Genomic DNA, 18,040 nt, shown 5'->3' on the forward strand with positions numbered 1-18,040 from the left:
TTACCGTTTCTCTCAGCATCCTGGCCTTTGTTAAGTGCCAGTTTTAGCAGAAATGTCTCCCAGTTAGTGCGATTTTAGAAAGTGAAGAGTGATTACGGAGTGTGAGTGTAGAATTGTTTTTCAATTAAAATTGTGTTTGCAGTTATTGTAAGTGATACAGCATGTCAAATAGTATATTGAGAAAAGTTGATAGTGAAAACAGGGCATTCAAATCTGAGTGGGAACATGACTATTTTTTTATATTAAATAAAGACCACAAGCAACAGTGTTTAGTATGTTTTCAAGTGCTAGCAGTTTTAAAGGAGTACAACCTAAAGAGGCATTACACGACAAATCATAAACAGAAGTTCGGAAAACACTCTTGTGAATCAAGGAAAGTAGTCTGCGATCAGTTAAAGAAAAAACTTTTCCAGCAGAAATCTCTTTTTACCAATGAAACAAAACAACAAGAAGAAGCTTTGCTGGCTTCTTATTTCGTGACATATGAATTAATGAAAGCTAAAAAAGCGTTAAGTGATGGTGAATTAATTAAGAACTGTGCGATAAAGATGGCAGAAGCTTTCAATGAAAATAAGGTAGGAAACAAATTTCAAACAGTGCCCCTTTCAAAACAGACTGTTACTAGGAGGCTGGAAGATATTAGCAACCAGATATCTAATAATGTGAAAGACATTATCGCTAATTGTTCCTATTCCGCAATTGCTCTCGACGAAAGCATAGATGTTTCAGATACTAATCAGTTACTGATATTTTGTTCATGCAATTAAGGAAGATTTTACAATTTTCGAAGAGTTGTTAAAAGTGTGCTCTTTACACAGCACAACTAGAGGTGTCGATATTTTTAACGCTGTTAAGAGTGCAGTGGAGGAATTCGGTGGTTTTGAAAAATTGTCCTCCATAGTAACAGATGGCGCTAAATCAATGACAGGGACAATAAGCGGTTTTGTTGGATTTTTAAGACAGAATCAAATTACTGTACCTACCTTGCATTGTATTATACATCAGGAGGCTCTATGTGCCAAATCAATTAAACTGCCTACCTACCCACCACCTACTGTCACAAAAATTACTAATTTGATCAGAGGAGGAAATCGATCACTAACTCACAGAAAATTTCTGACCCTCTTGGAAGAAATGGATTCTGCTTACGGGGACCTGCTTCTGCACACTGAAGTAAGATGGTTAAGCCGTGGAAAATGTCTGGTACGATTCTTGAACTCCGTCATGAAATAGCAACATTCCTAAGAGAAGAGGTTGCAAATTCTGCTGAACTACAGAAGGATTTCGAAGACGTTGAATTATTGAGAAACTTGGCCTTTCTCACCAATATCACTCAACACTTGAATGTTCTGAATCTGCAATTGCAAGGCAAGAAGCAGACAATATGTCAGATGGTTGGCTTTGTTGACAGTTTCCATAAAAAGCTACATTTATTTAAGTCTGCATTGGACAAAAATAACCTTCTACATTTCCCTTGCTGTCGGAAACTCTCAGAAGAAGAAGAAGGCTTGGAGTTTAGGGACTACACTGAAATTATTGAAGATTTGTCTTCAGAGTTCGACCGACGATTTAACGATTTTGAAAGCTTTCGACCTGATATTTCTTTATTCAGTAATCCTATACATTGTGATATAGAATCTCAGCCAGGTCATCTGCAATTAGAGCTTTGTGAACTTCAATGTGACCCATCCTTAAACACATCTCAGGTTACTGGAATTGACTTTTGGAAACTGCTTTCACCAGAACGTTACCCACTGTTACGAAATTGGGCTCTCAAACTTTGCTCTGTTTTTGCAAGTACTTACATATGCGAGACAGCGTTTTCATCGCTGAAGCATGTAAAGTCTAAGAACAGGAACAGACTTTCAGATGTCGTGTTATCACATATTCTTCGAGTGGCAACCTCACAATTAGAAGTGGATTTTATATCATTGGTTTCCAGTTTTATGAAACCACAGTGCTCTCATTAAAACAGTGTGTATATGAGGATTTAGGTATAATCATTAGACCATAAAACTATGATTGAAAGTCTTTTGTGCTCATCCCTGCTGAAAGAGGAATTTGTGCTGTTTTATGGCAAGTAATTGCAAATTTCAAGGCATTTTATTTTTCTTTCTTAAATTATAATTACATTTTTCTCTGGCATATATAAAACTAAACATAAGGCGTGATCTGGCCAGTGTTTCTTTAAGAAAAAACGCTCTGGGGGTAGAAGTGATAGAAGGCAATAAAATCGATTGGTGAAATTTTCAATATTGGCTTAATATTATTGGTGCAACGTAAAATTTAAATACATAGGTTTAAATGCTCTTGTTTTTACACGGGTTGTGACTGATTCAGTTTGGGGGGCAATACTCCCCGACCACTCTTCTGAAAGAAACACTGTATCTGGCCCCTGATGGTGTTCTATAAACTAAATTTGGCCCTTGAGATGTATTAGGTTGGCCAACGCTAACCTAGAGTGTCTTGTGACGTCAATAGCTTGCATCACGTGACCAGTATCACTCCTAACAAAATGGCCGACAACGATATGTCGTTTCGCCAACGTGCTGTCATCAAATTTCTTGTGAAAGAGGAAATCCCTGCTGCAGAAATTCACCAGAGACTTCAGCGTGCTTATGGAAGTGTGTGCATGGGTGCGAGCAGTGTTCGAAGATGGGCGAAACATTTTAACACTTTGCGGACTGGCAATTTAAATATTTAAATCACCCTGGGGACCGGCATTTTTAAACCTACTACCTTAACTTGTGCGCTGTTCACTTTAAAAATTAATATAAAATCTCCTAATTAATTTTATGAACTAAAATTTTTGGAGAACACTTACCAATGCTCCTTAGAAGTGCTTGAGAGTGTGATATTTCTGGAAACATTCCCCTTTGTAAAGTGGCATTACACAGAACTTGCACATGTAGACAGTCATACTCCTTTTGTCGTGTACTGTGCAAACACTGCATCCCTTTGGCATGTTCACTCTTCACAATTTTCACAAGGGTATGTTTCCGCATATCACCCGAGAGTCGCCCAGGGGGGTCAAAATGAGGCCTGCGTGGGGTGGTAGTAGATGGCCCCGGTCATACTAAGACTGTGTCTGCTGCCCGTTCTGCCGCCACCGTGTGGTCTGTAGCCCAGGCTTTTGCCACATTCAGCAGAAATGCCTTGTATTTCAATTTTGAATGAGGGTTTAGATTTTTGAAAACCAAAAATGAATTGAAAATGGCACAATTTATAAGCCACAAGGCCAGGGCTTGAGGTGGGGCGGGATGCGGCGGGATGGCATCCCCGTTCTTTTCTAAATGGCTTAAAAGCATCCCGTTACTTCTTTGGCAGTAAATGGAATGTACAATACCCAGGGCTTGAGGTGGGGTGGGATGTGGCGGGATGGCATCCCGGTTCTATTTTCATTTCACCTCAAGCACTGCACAAAGCAACTTTCTTTGTCCAATTTACTGTTTTCCGAGGAAGAGAATAATAGGCCAAATCGTGAAACTCATGTTCTCAAAATACTGTCATTCTCAGTCACATATACAAGAAAATATGAGCAAAGCAAAACGATGTTATTCAGCAGTACGATTAGAACGATTCAATTTACAACTAAAAACATTCATTCTATTCCGTTCCTGTCATATTTAATACTTCAGACACTTGTGTTGGGTCCGATGGAATTTGCTTCACCCCTGGATTTCCAGTAAACTGTCCCAAAGCAGGCGTTTTGTCTACTTTTCCCCATGTGGCTCTCCCCACAATGTTGCTACCCGCACTTTCATCAGAGCTACTGTCACTTTCACTGTCTGTGGCCACAATTTTTTGTTTGCCCCTGTCACACTCACTATCAGATTGTGAGTCACTATCACTAGCAGACTCACAAGGGACATCAGATAGCTCATCACAGAACAAGTCAGATATTTCTTGTTCTCCGGGAAAATGCTTGGACCTCAACCTCTTCTGACTTTGATCCATTTTGTACTAGTAACTTCCTGCCCGGTGCATGCAGCTGGAAGATGAACAAAGGCATTTTCTTTTGGAGTGAGAAAGGAAAAGAGTTGGGTAATAAACAGCGGGGTCATGTTACTGACTACGAAGCAAACATTCAAGAGGTCTGTCACGCACCAGTCATGCGTCTGCCTGGCGCCAGTGCAAGGTATAGTGTGTTTCAACATAACATGTCCTAAAGTCATAATAATATGCCACCGGTCCGCAATGTGTTAAAGATGGGAACACCAGCATCGAAGATGAGCCTCGGAGCGGTCGTCCTCTAACAGCCTCAACGGAACACAACAAGGAAAGAGTGGATGAGATCATTCAAGATGACAGGTGTGTGACTGTGGATAAAACAGCCCAAAAACTTGGAATAGGGCACAGTGCAGTACAGGAGATGACTGAGAGCTTGGGCTATAGGAAGGTTTGTGCTCATTGGGTCCCGCGGTTATTGACCAAAGACCACAAAGGTCAGTGAAAAGCCCATCACCTCAGAACTGCTGTGGAGATATCAACACAAAGGCGATGATTTTTTGCTCTGTATTGAGACAGGTGACGAAAGCTGGTTTCACCATCTCGAGCCTGAAACGAAACAGCAGAGTATGGAATGGCACCATTTGCATTCTCCATCAAAAAAGAAGGCAAAGACAGTGCCATCAGCTGCGAAGGTGATGGGCACAGTCTTCTGGGATGCAGAGGGGTTTATTCTGGCCGAATTCCTGGAACCTGGGCAAACCATGAATGCTGCTCGTTATTTCCAGATGCTGCACAAGCTCCGTCGTGCATTGCGCGATAAATGTCCAGGACAAATCATCATCATCCTGCATGACACCGCTCGCCTCACATCAGAAGCCATTGCAAAGATGGGGTGGGAAGATCTTCCACATCCCTCCTATAGCCTTGATCTGGCACCCTCCAACTACCATCTTTTCGGATTTGTGAAGGATCAGCTGCGTGGACAACGTTTTGAGACAAGGGAGGCAATTCAGAAAGCAGTGTGTCAGTGTCTTCGGATGGCTAGAATGGAATTTTCAAATTCTCAGAACACTGGGAGAAATATGTACAAAGAAGTGGCGATTATGTGGAAAAATAAAGAAAGGTCTGTAGATTGAGGTGGTGTATTTGGTTTGTCAATAATAAAGCATATTCTCCACAAAAAATTGTTGCTCATGACTTTCAGTACAACCCTCATAATTTCAAGATGGTTTAATGTTACAAAAATGCATCAGTTCTCTTACGGGCAGAGTCGTTTAAGAGTTTATTATGCAGAACAGAATAAAAATACAATAAAATTGAGACATAAGTAACTTTAGTTACAAAAATGCATCAGTTCTGTTACTGGCACAGTCTTTTAAGAGTTTATTATGCAGAATAGAATAAAAATACAATAAAACTAGATGATACATAAGTATCTTTACCATATAAAAAGCATTCTTTGTGTGGGAATGGTATCTTGAAACTTGGCAAGATGACTCCACTAGTAACGGTAATGATTAGGCTTATATGGGCCTTCTTGAGGAATTCCAAGGTAGTTGGCTTGTTTCTGGGTCAATCTGGTCAGCTTCACTCCTAAGTGATCTAAGTGTAGGGCTGCCACCTCTTCATCCAGCTGCAACACAAGCAGTTGTCAGTAAAAATGTTGACAGAGTTACAAAACTTAAAGCATTGTGGAGCTATAGTAACAATTGCTTCTGTAAATGCTTCCATCTGTTCACAGGCCAACTAACTACACAGCACATGGTCATATAAAAGTAAGGACATTACTTCAAAAAATGTATGAACATATTATAGATAATCAGTTTCTGAGATGTAGTATACTAAACTCTACCTTTTTTGGCAGCATGTGAACTCCAACTTTGTAATGCTCTGGCTTGGTCCACAGTTCTATCTGTGCCAGCACCTGGTTTGTAAAGGAGTTGCTCATCACAAAGGATGGGTGACCCATCGCACAACCAAGATTCACCAGTCGGCCCTCAGCCAGCACAATTATGTGGTTCCCATTGGACAATTTGTACCGATCTACCTGGAATTCAAATGTATTAATGACAGGATTACCAATCTGCTGTAATAATGTATCCTAAATTCTGTTAAATGTAGAAACATGATACAAAATCAACAAATACACAACTAAGAAAAAATACACTCAATGAACACACCCCCAAAGATGAATACATCAACTGGAAGACTCTTGTATTTTTTACCAAATTTCTACACACAAAGATGACCATAATTTTCTTATGTACTTCAGAAATATATAATCACATCACTCTGGGTATACAAAGGTAAAAGGTAAAAACGTAAAGTCCCTGTGCTTAACTAATTAAGCACTATGCCATGAAGACATATGGGGGAGTGGATGTATAGATCCACATTTTCTTGACCTTGGCACTAGTTAGAGGTGAGTGGTCAGCTTCACACCTCAGCACTGTGGGTATACAAAAACAAACTCGGCGGTTTTAGTCCACAAGCAAACTATACCGACTGAGCGACTGCCACTTTCGGCAAAGTTAGTGCCACGTTTAGAAGATAGAGGGTGTCGCGTGGTCAGCACAACGAATCCCCACGGCCATTAATTTCGGTTTTCTAGATCAGAGCTGCTATTTCCTTGAAGTAGCTCCTCAATTATCCTCGCAAGGCTGAGTGGACCCTGTGGGGCTGTGGGTATACATGCATCCTTAAATTGCAACTTCTTTAGGTTTCATGAAAGTAGGTGTATCTTGCCATGAGGACATTACTGGAACATGCCAATATCCAATTTTTGTGGTCATTTTGGTATACTCTTGATGTGAAGAATTAAAAAGATACAAAGAATCAGATGTCTCTGAGTAGCATGACTTTCATACTGAATCCTATATTAGTCACTTTGTTGGTTCAAAGGTTACCAAAGAACTGCAGAATAAAAAGTGCTGCTATCTTGAGGTATGTGATGTTGTGTGGTCTGATAAATGTTTACAGATGTTCCTCCAAAACACTGATAAACTTCTAAAAGAAGGCATGCCATCACATCTCAGAATATGGTATTTTTCATAGTCAACACCCTGAGGATGTTAAAGCTCACAAGTACAGAATGATATGTTATAGTTCAAGAAACAAGACAGTACTAACAAATAGCATCTTAACATGGCTGCACCTGAGGTTTGATGTTAATCTTCTCCACAGCATTCTTCTCTAGCCAGGCTACACTGATCTCACAATCAAAGTGACCAATGTTGCAAACAATGGAATCATTTCGCATGTTGAGGAAATGATCACCTGTGATTATATCCAAACAGCCTGTTGCAGTAACAAATATCTGTCCCGCTTTAGAAGCCTCTTCCATCGTTGTTACCTGTAAAAATCCAATTTCTCTATAAAGACATCACTTTAAAATTTGATAGCTCTTCTTTGAAAATATTTCCCAGGCTACTATTACATGGGAATTCAACTCCAAAGAAAAGTTGGGACTAAGCCCTTGGAAAAATCCCTAAAACATCTAAGGTATACAGGCCAGGTACAAAGTTGACATACTACATCTAGAGCAATATGCACCACTCCACTCCCTTTTGTACTGTTTATATCCATCACACACAAATTAAGCTGTTCTATATCAGAATTTATTTCATCCCCACTACAAAGCACTTGAGCTTACCCAATCCATTCCCCTCAATCTGTGTGTTCTTTTTTTCTTCTTTACTACTTGCCTGGAGAGTTTCATCTGTTATGGTGTAACCTAACCTGGGTATCTTTTTTTTTTTTTTAGCCATGTAACTCTGTATACTTCATGATGCAACTAATATTACATTGTATGTTCATCATACTGCCAGATTCTGATGTATTGAAGTCAGAAAAACGCCCTTATTTTCACACTTATGCTTCAAACTACTTGGCGTCTATGGCGCTCATCAGGTTACTTATAAAAGCGCAAACTGTACCTGACAGGAGGGTGGACAGTAACATTCTGTGACTCCGGGGGTGCTCTGTTTTAGAGGCACTGACCAATAAGGACTAAAATGAACCCGTTCCTAAAACATCAAGTAGATTCTAAATGGTCCTAACAATGGTGTATAATACTCAGAATTACTGGGCTTTTGGACTTTGTACATCATCCAGTGACTGAGGTTAGCTCTTTCTAAGCGACCCAACAGAGTAGGCATTTCCCCCTTACCTGAGGAATTCACAGACACAAAGTGATTGCAACCTGCTGCCTGAGCATAAGCAATGACAAAAAACTGGATAGATGGCAGATATTTTGCTGTCTCTCTTGCATATTGGTGCCATCTGGGCAACAGAATTCAAACTGTTAACAATGGTAAAAGTTCCTGTGCTCTAGCTCATCATACTTCGGAGCTACACATGATTGAGTACACGGTGGTGTCACTACCGTTATATCATCATTGGACCATGACAGAACAATGTGTCACACCTGGTGAAAGGATTAACAATAGGGCCTATAGCTCATACTATTTGGTAGGATTAATGAATAATGAAATTAGAAAGGATGTGGCAGGAAACAGCCATGGCATCATCTGAGGTATGATATTTACTCACATTACTTACACACCTCAGCTGTCAGATAAATTTGAGGGAAAAATTACCATATTTTTACCTTTGATAAAATTTCAACAGATGCAGACTTACTGTGGAAAATATGATTAAGTCAAATGCATTATGGCAACACGGTAAGGGGAAATTTGTTTTCTGTGAAAATTATGCAGTGGTCATAATTTTATAAAGAAGCATATTAGTCTGAATGTTCATCAAGGAATTCTATGGTTAGTTCCACAGATTTCAGTATCCATACTATGTTGCCACATTACACTGAACTGTAATCTCTTAAGTGAAAAATGTCAAATTGTACTGTGAAATATAACATTCGCAAATTTTACACATCACAACCATCATACGTGATAGTCTGAGTAACAGTGTGTAAAATATGAGTAAATATGGTACCCTCCTGGCATTTATGTGGACAGACTAACAAAATGCAAAAAAAAAAAAAAAACCACCTCTGGATAGGCACTCTCCAGGCCAGAATTTGAACCCAAGACCTCCTGAATATGAAGTGGGAATGTTACCTTCTTAAAGAGACATTTGATATATGTTCTTTCTTGCTCCTCTCAGTTTCCAGAAGAAAGGGGAAAATTTTCAAGTTGTGACATTAACCTTTATTGGTCATGCACTGCACATAGTCCAGCTGGCCAAACATTACATATTTTCAGTAGTTATCATCACCCTTGAGTTAAAATCTGACCACCAGCCCCTTGTACCAAGATTATTTTAAATTCCCTGTTCCAGGATGATAAAGGCAATAAAATATGGAATTTTCATTCATGTGTAAGGGGGGAATAAAAACTGGAAGGGTAAACAAGGCATAGAAAGACAAATCAAAAACTGTAGCACAAAACTGTTCTCATCTTCATACATGGGATTGTGTATATAACCACAATAAATGGTTTGTCTGTGAGGTGCAACATTGGCAGTTTAAATTTCTCTTAACTTTTTCAAAAAGAACTAATACATTCATAGGTGCATTAACTCATTGCATTGTATAATTCAGTGTTACTAGCAGTCTGTTATTCAGCAAAACTTGTCTATGCACAATTTTACTGAATGTGCTTAAAACACAAATTTCTCGTTTTAACCTTTAATTCAATATACATGTATCTTTCTCTGCTATTGAACAGACTTCAGCCAATGAGGCAAGTTTTAGGCCTGCCATGATCTAGACTTGGTGACAAATGATGGTGTTCTGTGTCTGTAATTCACATGTCAAAGAGACGATATAAACAGATTCCTCTCTCTGTCTCGCTCTGTCATATTGTTATTCAGTTTTTATGAAACAGACTGGAATTTCTTGTATAAACTGTACTACTGAGCTTGGCAATGAGAATGTTAGGTTCAATATTTACTTACTAGTTATAACATAAATTATATACCTCATAACCTTCCATTGCTGCCTGCAATGCAACAATGGGGTCAATCTCAGTGATGAGAACTCGGGCTCCAAATGCTCGTAGTGACTGAGCACACCCTTTTCCAACATCACCATATCCTGCCACTACAGCCACCTTACCAGCCAGCATGATATCTGTCGCTCTTCTTATGCCATCAATAAGGGATTCACGGCAACCATACAGGTTATCAAACTTGCTCTGAAAAAATTAAATACACTGCACTATTTACTAGTTAACATCTAACTGAGAAAGTATTAAACTAGCTTATCAGTATAGATGTCACTTGTTTGACATTTGTAGTTACAACTAGAATAAGGAAAAGTATAAAAATCTGTTCTGCTACCAGGTAACCACACTACCAACTGAATTTATTTTTGCCATCTTGAATAATCATAAAAGCTTTTACAACATGTTTAAAACTTAGAAATTATTTCTATAAGTATAATATAATCTCCGTCGTAAATGTAACACTATACTGTAGTTCTTGTCCCCCTTCTTTTACACTACATGTTTCGGCCGCAACCGGCCATCATCAGGTGTATTTCACTTCACGTAGCTGTCACAGTGCACTCAGTATTAACATTTAAACTCCAGATTTACAATTGTTCATTGCACTGTCGTCAATCGGCACCCGATATTCCAGAACTCCCCTTGTTGATTTTGTCAATTATGTTTAAAATCTTTATTAATATTCACACGTCGATTGCTTTAAAATTTTAAATTCTCAATTTAGCTTTAATATTTAAAATTTAAATTTAAATTTAAAATCAAAATCACAAAGATACCTGCTCTATGCTTATATGTGCTGCAGCGGCTACCTCTTCCTTTCAGCACAACTCGCGAGTTATTTTGTGCAGGTTCTCTGTGTGCGTGCCACTGCTTTCCTTTAATGATATATTACTAGCTAGCAGGCTATTACTATGTCTGTTCAGCTACCATCACTATTGTGTAAAGGTAAAGGGAAAGTTGTCCCTGTGCTCAACTAACTAAGCATTACACCATGAAGATGTATGGGGAAGTGGATGTATAGATCCATGTTTTCTTGACCTTAGTACTAGTTGCAGGTGAGTGGCCAGCTTCATACTGCGGACACTTTACGCCCAGGAAAGAGTCCCCAGTACCCATTAGATAGGAGGCTCGGTGGGCCCCAGAACCAGTCTGGATGACTTGGAGAATAGAAAATTCTTGCCCCTACTTGGGCAAATGCCAGTTTTCAGCTTTGTATTTACTCTCAACTCTCGATTATCCGGGGGTGGCTTAACCGGGGATTTTTTGAGGCTTATATGTTGTTTAATATTCATTCACTTTTGTTTCACATGGTGAGTTGTAACACTATTTTCGCACTAGTGTGAACCGAGCTCTGCATTTTTGGTCCCGTTGTGCTAACACAGTGTTCTAGGGTATGGGTGAAAGAATGCAAGGCTTTGTGGAAAGTCTGAAGGACAGATACAGTGCCCCAGTTAGTCTCTTTGTATCGATCTTCAAGTGCATTAGCAAAATGTCAGGGTGTAACAGGAAGCGTGTTTATTTATTAAGTGACAAGCTAACGTTACGTAGGCTTCATATGGATATCCGTAAAAAGGAAAATGCCGTGAAAAAGCAAACAACAATATTACATTTTTTTTAAGTGTTAAGTGTCAATATTCGTAAAAAGTGTTGGATGTTGTTGAACACTGTGACTGAAATAACTAATTCATACTTCAGTGTAATGTAAAAAAAGTATTAAATAGGCCATGAGATGACATAAAAATGAGGTTGAATAAATTTAAATACAGGTAGGCCTCTAGCATTATGAAGGTACAGTTTTACAGTACTGCTTTTAATAAAATTTGTCTTAACCAGGTTTTCAATTAATCGTGATTTCCATCACCACCATTATCCCAGATAATCGAGAGTTGAGTGTATTTTACAGCTTACTTTATTCTGTAAATGTCATAGAATATTTTAGATTTAACCAATCAGCACCTGCACTAGGAGCTAAGAACAGATTTTCAAATAATCATGAGATTTAACCCTTTTGCGCGGTGATTTAAATTCCGCTGCCGTGTCTCTCNCGAAACATACACGTCGAACCACGGCAACGGGTTAATAATTTTCCTCAGCTCCTCAAAGCTAATACTCAACTAGCACCCTTACAGCTAACTCTAGTGATAAAACCTGTAGGTCCAACATGACAAATAATACTAAACCCTGCATCTGGACATAATCCTTAACTAGTTCCCTCCACATTCCATACCTACAAACCATTTTTTCACATATATTTCACAGGGTAAATGACCTAAGCTAAACAAAATGGATATGAGATTTGGCACTTGGAATGTTCAAGTTTGTATAGGGCAGGTTTGCTCAAGGCAGTGGCAGAAGAAATCTTAAAATATAAGATAGATTTAGCAGGAGCACAGGAAGTCAGATAGGATGGAGGTGGCATCGCAACAGCAGGAGACTATACATTTTTCTATGGAAAGAGATGTGAAAATCATGAATTAGGTACAGGTTTTTTCGTACATAAGAGAACTGTGTCAGCAGTTAAGAGGGTAGAGTTTGTTAGTGATAGGATATCATATATAATACTAAACGGTCATTGGTGTGATATCATTGTTATGAATGTTCACGCCCCAACAGAAGATAAAATTGATGACATAAAGCACAGATTCTATGGAGAACTAGAACACGTATTTGATAAATTCCCGAAGTACCCTATGAAAATTCTACTAGGAGATTTCAATGCCAAAGTAGGGAGGGAAAACATTTTCAAACCAATGATTGGGAATGAGAGTTTGCATGAAATTAGTAATGATAATGGAGTTAGACTAGTAAACTTTGCCACATCAAAAACTCTTACTGTCAAAAGTACAATGTTCCCACATCGTAGCATCCATAAATTTACTCGGACATCTCCTGAGGGGAAGATACACAATCAAATGGACCATATTTTGATAGACAGGAGACGGCACTAAAGTATATTTGATGTCCAATCATTCAGAGCAGCAGGTAATGATACTGACCACTACCTGGTGGTGGCAAAGGTTAGGGAAAGACTGGCAGTGAGCAAACAAACAACACACAGAGTTCATATGGAGAGGTTCAATCTCAAGAAATTAAATGAGATAGAGGGTAAAGAACAGTTTTGTGTTGAAATCTCAAACAGGGTTGCGGCTTTGGAAAACTTGGAAACATTGTACAACATTCTGATTGGAGTTTGGGATACCCATGAAACTAGTTAGGTTGATTAGAATGTGTTTAAACGAAACGTACAGTAAAGTCCATGTAAGTAAACATTTGTCTGATAAATTTCCCCTCCAGAATGATCTAAAACAAGGAGATGCTTTATCACCACTCCTTTTCAACTCTGCTTTAGAATATGCCATTAGGAAGGCCCAGGGAAACCAGGTGGGACTGAAATTAAATGGGACACATCAGCTGTTGGCCTATGCTGATGATGTGAATCTACTGGGTGATAATGTAGATACCATAAAGAAAAACACATGAACTTTAATTGATGCAAGTAAAGAGGTTCGTCTAGAAGTAAACATCATCTCATCACCAAAATGAAGGGCAAAATCATGACATAACAATAGATAACAGATGTTTTGAAAATGTGGCACAGTTCAAATATTTGCGAACAACAATAACAGATCAAAACCTGATTCCGGAGGAAATTAAGAGGAGATTGAACTCAGGTAATGCTTGCTACCATTCAGTCCAGAACCATTTGTCTTGTCTGCTGTCCAAAAACATAAAAATTAAAATACACAAAATGTAATTTTGCCTGTGGTTCTGTATGGGTGTGAAACTTGGTCTCTGATATTATGTGAGGAACATAGACTGAGGGTGTTTGAGGAGAATATTTGGACCGAAGAGAGATGAAGTGACAGGAGGTTGGAGGAAACTGCATAATGAGGAGCTTCATAACTTGTACTCTTCTCCAAGTATAATTAGAATGGTCACGTCAAGGAGGATGAGTGGACAGGGCATGTAGCACGAACGGGGGAGACGAGGAATTCGTATAGGATATTGGTGGGAAAGACAGAAGGAAAGAGAGCACAGGGAAGACCAAGGCGTAGGTGGGTGAACAATATCAAAATGGATCTTAGAGAGATAGGATGGTATTGATTGGATTGATCTGGCTCAGGATAGGGACCAGTGGAGGGCTCTTGTGAACATGGCAATGAACCTTCGGGTTCCATAAAATGCTGGGAAATTCTTGAGTAGCTGCAGAATTTGTGTCTTCTCCAGAAGGGCCCAGCTCCATGAGTACTCGTAAGTATATTTCACAGGGAACCATCAGATTCTAGGAGATTTTTAGCCCTATACGAAAACCCCTAGCTGGAATGTATCTTCCACCTTATTGCATCAGTTCTCTGTTTTACCTAACCTCAGCACTTATTACAACATCAATATGCAATGTACAAAGAAATGTACCTTTGTAACAGAGTCATTGACATTAATGGCAGGAACTTTTAGTCTGTCCTCCTTCAACATCTTGTATAGATTGTGCACTCCTGTGGTTGTCTCCTCTGATATTCCCCTGATCCCCTCCAGGTACTGTGGATACTTTGCATGGACCAAACTTGTCAAGTCACCACCATCATCCAGAATCATATTTAGAGGCTGTAATATAACATTAACACCTTCTCTATAACACATCCACTGAATCATTAAATTATATAGCATTTCAACAACAGAAACTGCATGCTAACAGGTTTACTTTTCATGTAACACAAAATATCTTAATGTTTATAACTGTGCCCAGAATCATTTTCTATCCTCATTACTAATTCAGAGGATTTATAACTTGACAGTGAAGTCAATAATCACAACCCAGCTTCTTTAGCCTGTGACTACTTCTGATTCTACCTCACATGTACCTGTCCATCATTGAAAACTAACGTCTGCTCAATACACCAGATGTACTCTTCATCTGTCTCTCCTTTCCATGCATAAACTGGAACACCTCGTTTAGCAATTGCAGCAGCGGCATGATCTTGTGTACTGAATATATTACAGCTAGACCACTGCACCTAAACATAAAAAGAACAATTTTAATAAACAGTATCTTATTAATGATATTTTCTCTGTCATAATAGAATGTCTTGTCCAGATTATCCCAAGCTTTACCACACATCATCACCATGAACTTTGTAGGGTTAGGTCATTTAACCCTGTTCCTGTGAATCCCAAGGTTTTGGTCTTTACCACACATCACTGTGAACAGGCCAACACTGCAGTTAAGTGTGAAAGTTTAGACTGGAAGACAGTTTAATTATGCCTAAATGTACCAGTTACACTATTTACCAGCAGACTCCATGGTTTAACTAGCAAGTTACATATGTTTATCATTTCATATTTGGCTATGTCTTTACATTTCTGTAAACAAACTGGTAACAGTTCAGGTTAACTTGGATTGACCTCCTTTATGTTGGTTGTAAAGTAAAAAAAAGTAAAGTAAAGCTATCCCTGTAACAGGCTGTGAAGGCCCACGGGGTTGTGAGACGTTAAGGGTCCCACATTACCTTGACAATCGGCTCAAAGATGGCGGTAAGGTTGTCAGCCTTATGCGCTGGCCGCGCTTTACTCCCCAGGAAAATCATTTAATTAATTCCTGGTACTCATTTCTGTTAGAGGCTGAGTAAACCCCAGGGCCTAGTGCGGCTGGAAGGATTAGGTCAATTGAAAAAAAAAATCCAATTTCCTCATCGGGACTTCAACCCTCGACCTTGTAGTAAGAATAAATACAATAGAAATTCTGTGACAAATGTGGTTTTAATGAACGCGTATTAGAGGCTCAAGCATACTAAATTGTTCCAGCTTGAAATTAATTATGAATGTTAGGTTATGTGATAGAGAAACAACTTTAGAGAAAATGGAAACAGCCATTAGGAAGCTGGATTTGAGATTATCACAGTATTAACTATGAACAGTACTAACTTCTGGGACGTAACATCATGTAATCTGGCAAAGGTCAACTAACACTTCAGAAGAGTGTACTGCTTCCCATCTAGTGGATTGAAGAGTAAGCCAAGCAAAGAAACTGCTTGCTGCCCCTTCTTGGTGATTTCTTGCTTGGTTTACCCTTTTGACCCTGATGATGGAACCAGTACATTCATTTGAAATGTCAGTGTAGTCTATCAGACTACATGGAATACATTCCAGAAGACAGTAGTCTTCAGGCATTATAAATGTCTGCATTCTAGCTGAAACTTGGTATTCATGAATATTTCTCAACTTGAAAAGTTCCAAAAATGTATTAATCTTAGGTTATAATAATAAATATAAATTAATTATTTTTTTACCTCTGCTCCCAGTTCTAATAGAGTTTCTATCAGCACTGCTGTTTGGACTGTCATGTGCAGGCAGCCTCCAATTCTAGCTCCTTTAAGTGGTTGCATATTTCCATACTTCTTTCGCAAGGACATAAGGCCTGGCATTTCTTCTTCTGCAAGCATAATCTCCTTCCGCCCCCATTCCGCTTGGTTTATGTCCGCTGTAATTCACCATTAAATTCAAATTAGCGCCACAGGGATGCAAGTTCCAGCACGCTCTTTCGGCTTCCGCAGCAACTAATATGCATCAAAGGCATGCCATCTGCCATGTGAGGTTATGGTATCCTTATATAATTATGTGTCACTCTCAATACCAAAATATGAATGAATATTAAGCATTCTTTATCGCCTAGACTCACCAACTTTGTACGACGGTTTCTTCGACATCGTTTGTCAACTACTTAACTTCACTCCCACAAAGTTTTCTAGTAACAGAGAGCTCTCGCATGCTTTCAGGAGCTTTATATAGCCTTTGAGTTACGTTCTAATTTACACAAAAAGGCGGAGCAAATCTGACAAAGCTGCTCCTCATTGGCTATGGTGACCATATCAACGATATCTACCAATAGTAAAGCACATGTCACAGAGTAAGAAATATAGGGCATAATGAAAAGCACAAGGACAGCTGAACAAAACAGAAAGCGTTAAGAATTTACGATATGGCGTGGTGTTGAAGTGATGCTGTTTCGCAGCGATCTGCTATTTTTAAAAGTTCGCAAATTTGCCAGACATAAGTTCTATTCCTGGGCATGTCATTAACTACATAAAGTTACATGTTATATCTTGCATGATACAAAGTTTGTGGTATACAATTTTAGCCCACTTATTATATGCGAATTTACGCATTATGATATAGGCATTGTTATATTTTAGCGTCCTGTTACACTGATTCACGTCCATGTGTATTTGTATCAACCGTCTAACAGTGCACACAATTTCACCTTTCTCTTGGCTACATGTTTCGGCACTAATGTGCCATCTTCGGGTGTGGTTTATTTACGTCAAACCATTGCACTGTATGCCAACATGTCTCCTTTATAAAATGATTAAAATGTATACGTGTCATGTATAATAATAAAGTTTATATGTTAAAACTTTTCAAGATTTATCATCTATCTGTCGCATTTCAAATTTCGCGAGTTACGTTCCTTGTCACAAGGAAAGGACACAACATAGGACACAATATACACAAGAATATAGGAGGAACACTCCCATAGGAGAGGACTGACTAACTCTCTCTGTGAGAATGTGTTCGGAATGATATGGGTAAATTTTTTGGAGGTCAGTACTGGGGTAGGCCTATTCTGTTGATTATTGGGAACGGAGAATTTACGAATATGACTCTGTTTTTGCTTGTTAAGTGTCTACCTAAATGAACTTTCGATAACAGCAAAGATACGCTGTTGGCCAGAATTAATCAGAGATGGTTTGAGAAAAATCTACAGTTCTTCGATTTTCTGGAGTTGTGAAGCCTTCTTGCATCGACAGAAGTGAATTCTGTCCTTGATAAGGGCCTGGCTGGCACTTTGAACAATTTTAGAGATTCGTCGGCTATTGAAGGGAGTTTTTACGGACAACCATTTGGGGACGATGCTAGCCAAAACCCTCAACCATTTAATTTTCCTTATGGGATGCAAAAGTGTTCGCCTTTTCTTTGCAATTTAGGGCCCAGGTCTGGTCCGTGTTTCAAATTGGTAAGATGCGTTCTGCCTGTTGCTTTAATCCTTCGGTTGATTTCCAGAGTCAATATTCGGTCTCAGCTGTCGGTGCTAAGCTTCGAAGGTGTCAGAAATATATATATATATATTT

General features: G+C 38.9%; 1 protein-coding gene across 1 annotated transcript; it reads right to left on the reverse strand.

Moving 5' to 3' along the window:
• Window positions 1-5,204: 5,204 nt before the first annotated feature.
• On the reverse strand, window positions 5,205-16,730 carry LOC111869883 (adenosylhomocysteinase). Its single transcript, XM_023861733.2, has 8 exons — window positions 16,591-16,730; window positions 16,202-16,392; window positions 14,777-14,929; window positions 14,331-14,519; window positions 9,891-10,106; window positions 7,106-7,303; window positions 5,804-5,998; window positions 5,205-5,584 (listed from the first exon to the last, which is right to left on the reverse strand). Exons 1-8 carry the CDS (start codon window positions 16,616-16,618, stop codon window positions 5,453-5,455), a joined length of 1,302 nt encoding a protein of 433 aa, XP_023717501.1. The 5' UTR covers window positions 16,619-16,730; the 3' UTR covers window positions 5,205-5,452.
• Window positions 16,731-18,040: the final 1,310 nt, after the last annotated feature.

This window comes from Cryptotermes secundus, unplaced genomic scaffold (assembly GCF_002891405.2).
Source record: "Cryptotermes secundus unplaced genomic scaffold, Csec_1.0 scaffold488, whole genome shotgun sequence".
Classification (NCBI taxonomy): Eukaryota; Metazoa; Arthropoda; class Insecta; order Blattodea; family Kalotermitidae; genus Cryptotermes; species Cryptotermes secundus.

What these genes read in the sequence shown, in the direction of transcription:
- LOC111869883 (XM_023861733.2), bottom strand. Translation starts at nt 16,618, where the DNA reads ATGTCGAAGAAACCGTCGTACAAAGTTG. An exon ending in TATTAGAACTGGGAGCAGAG is followed by an intron (nt 14,930 to 16,201) that starts GTAAAAAAATAA and finishes TTTTATGTTTAG; the next exon opens with GTGCAGTGGTCTAGCTGTAA. An exon ending in TAGTTTTCAATGATGGACAG is followed by an intron (nt 14,520 to 14,776) that starts GTACATGTGAGG and finishes GTTATATTACAG; the next exon opens with CCTCTAAATATGATTCTGGA.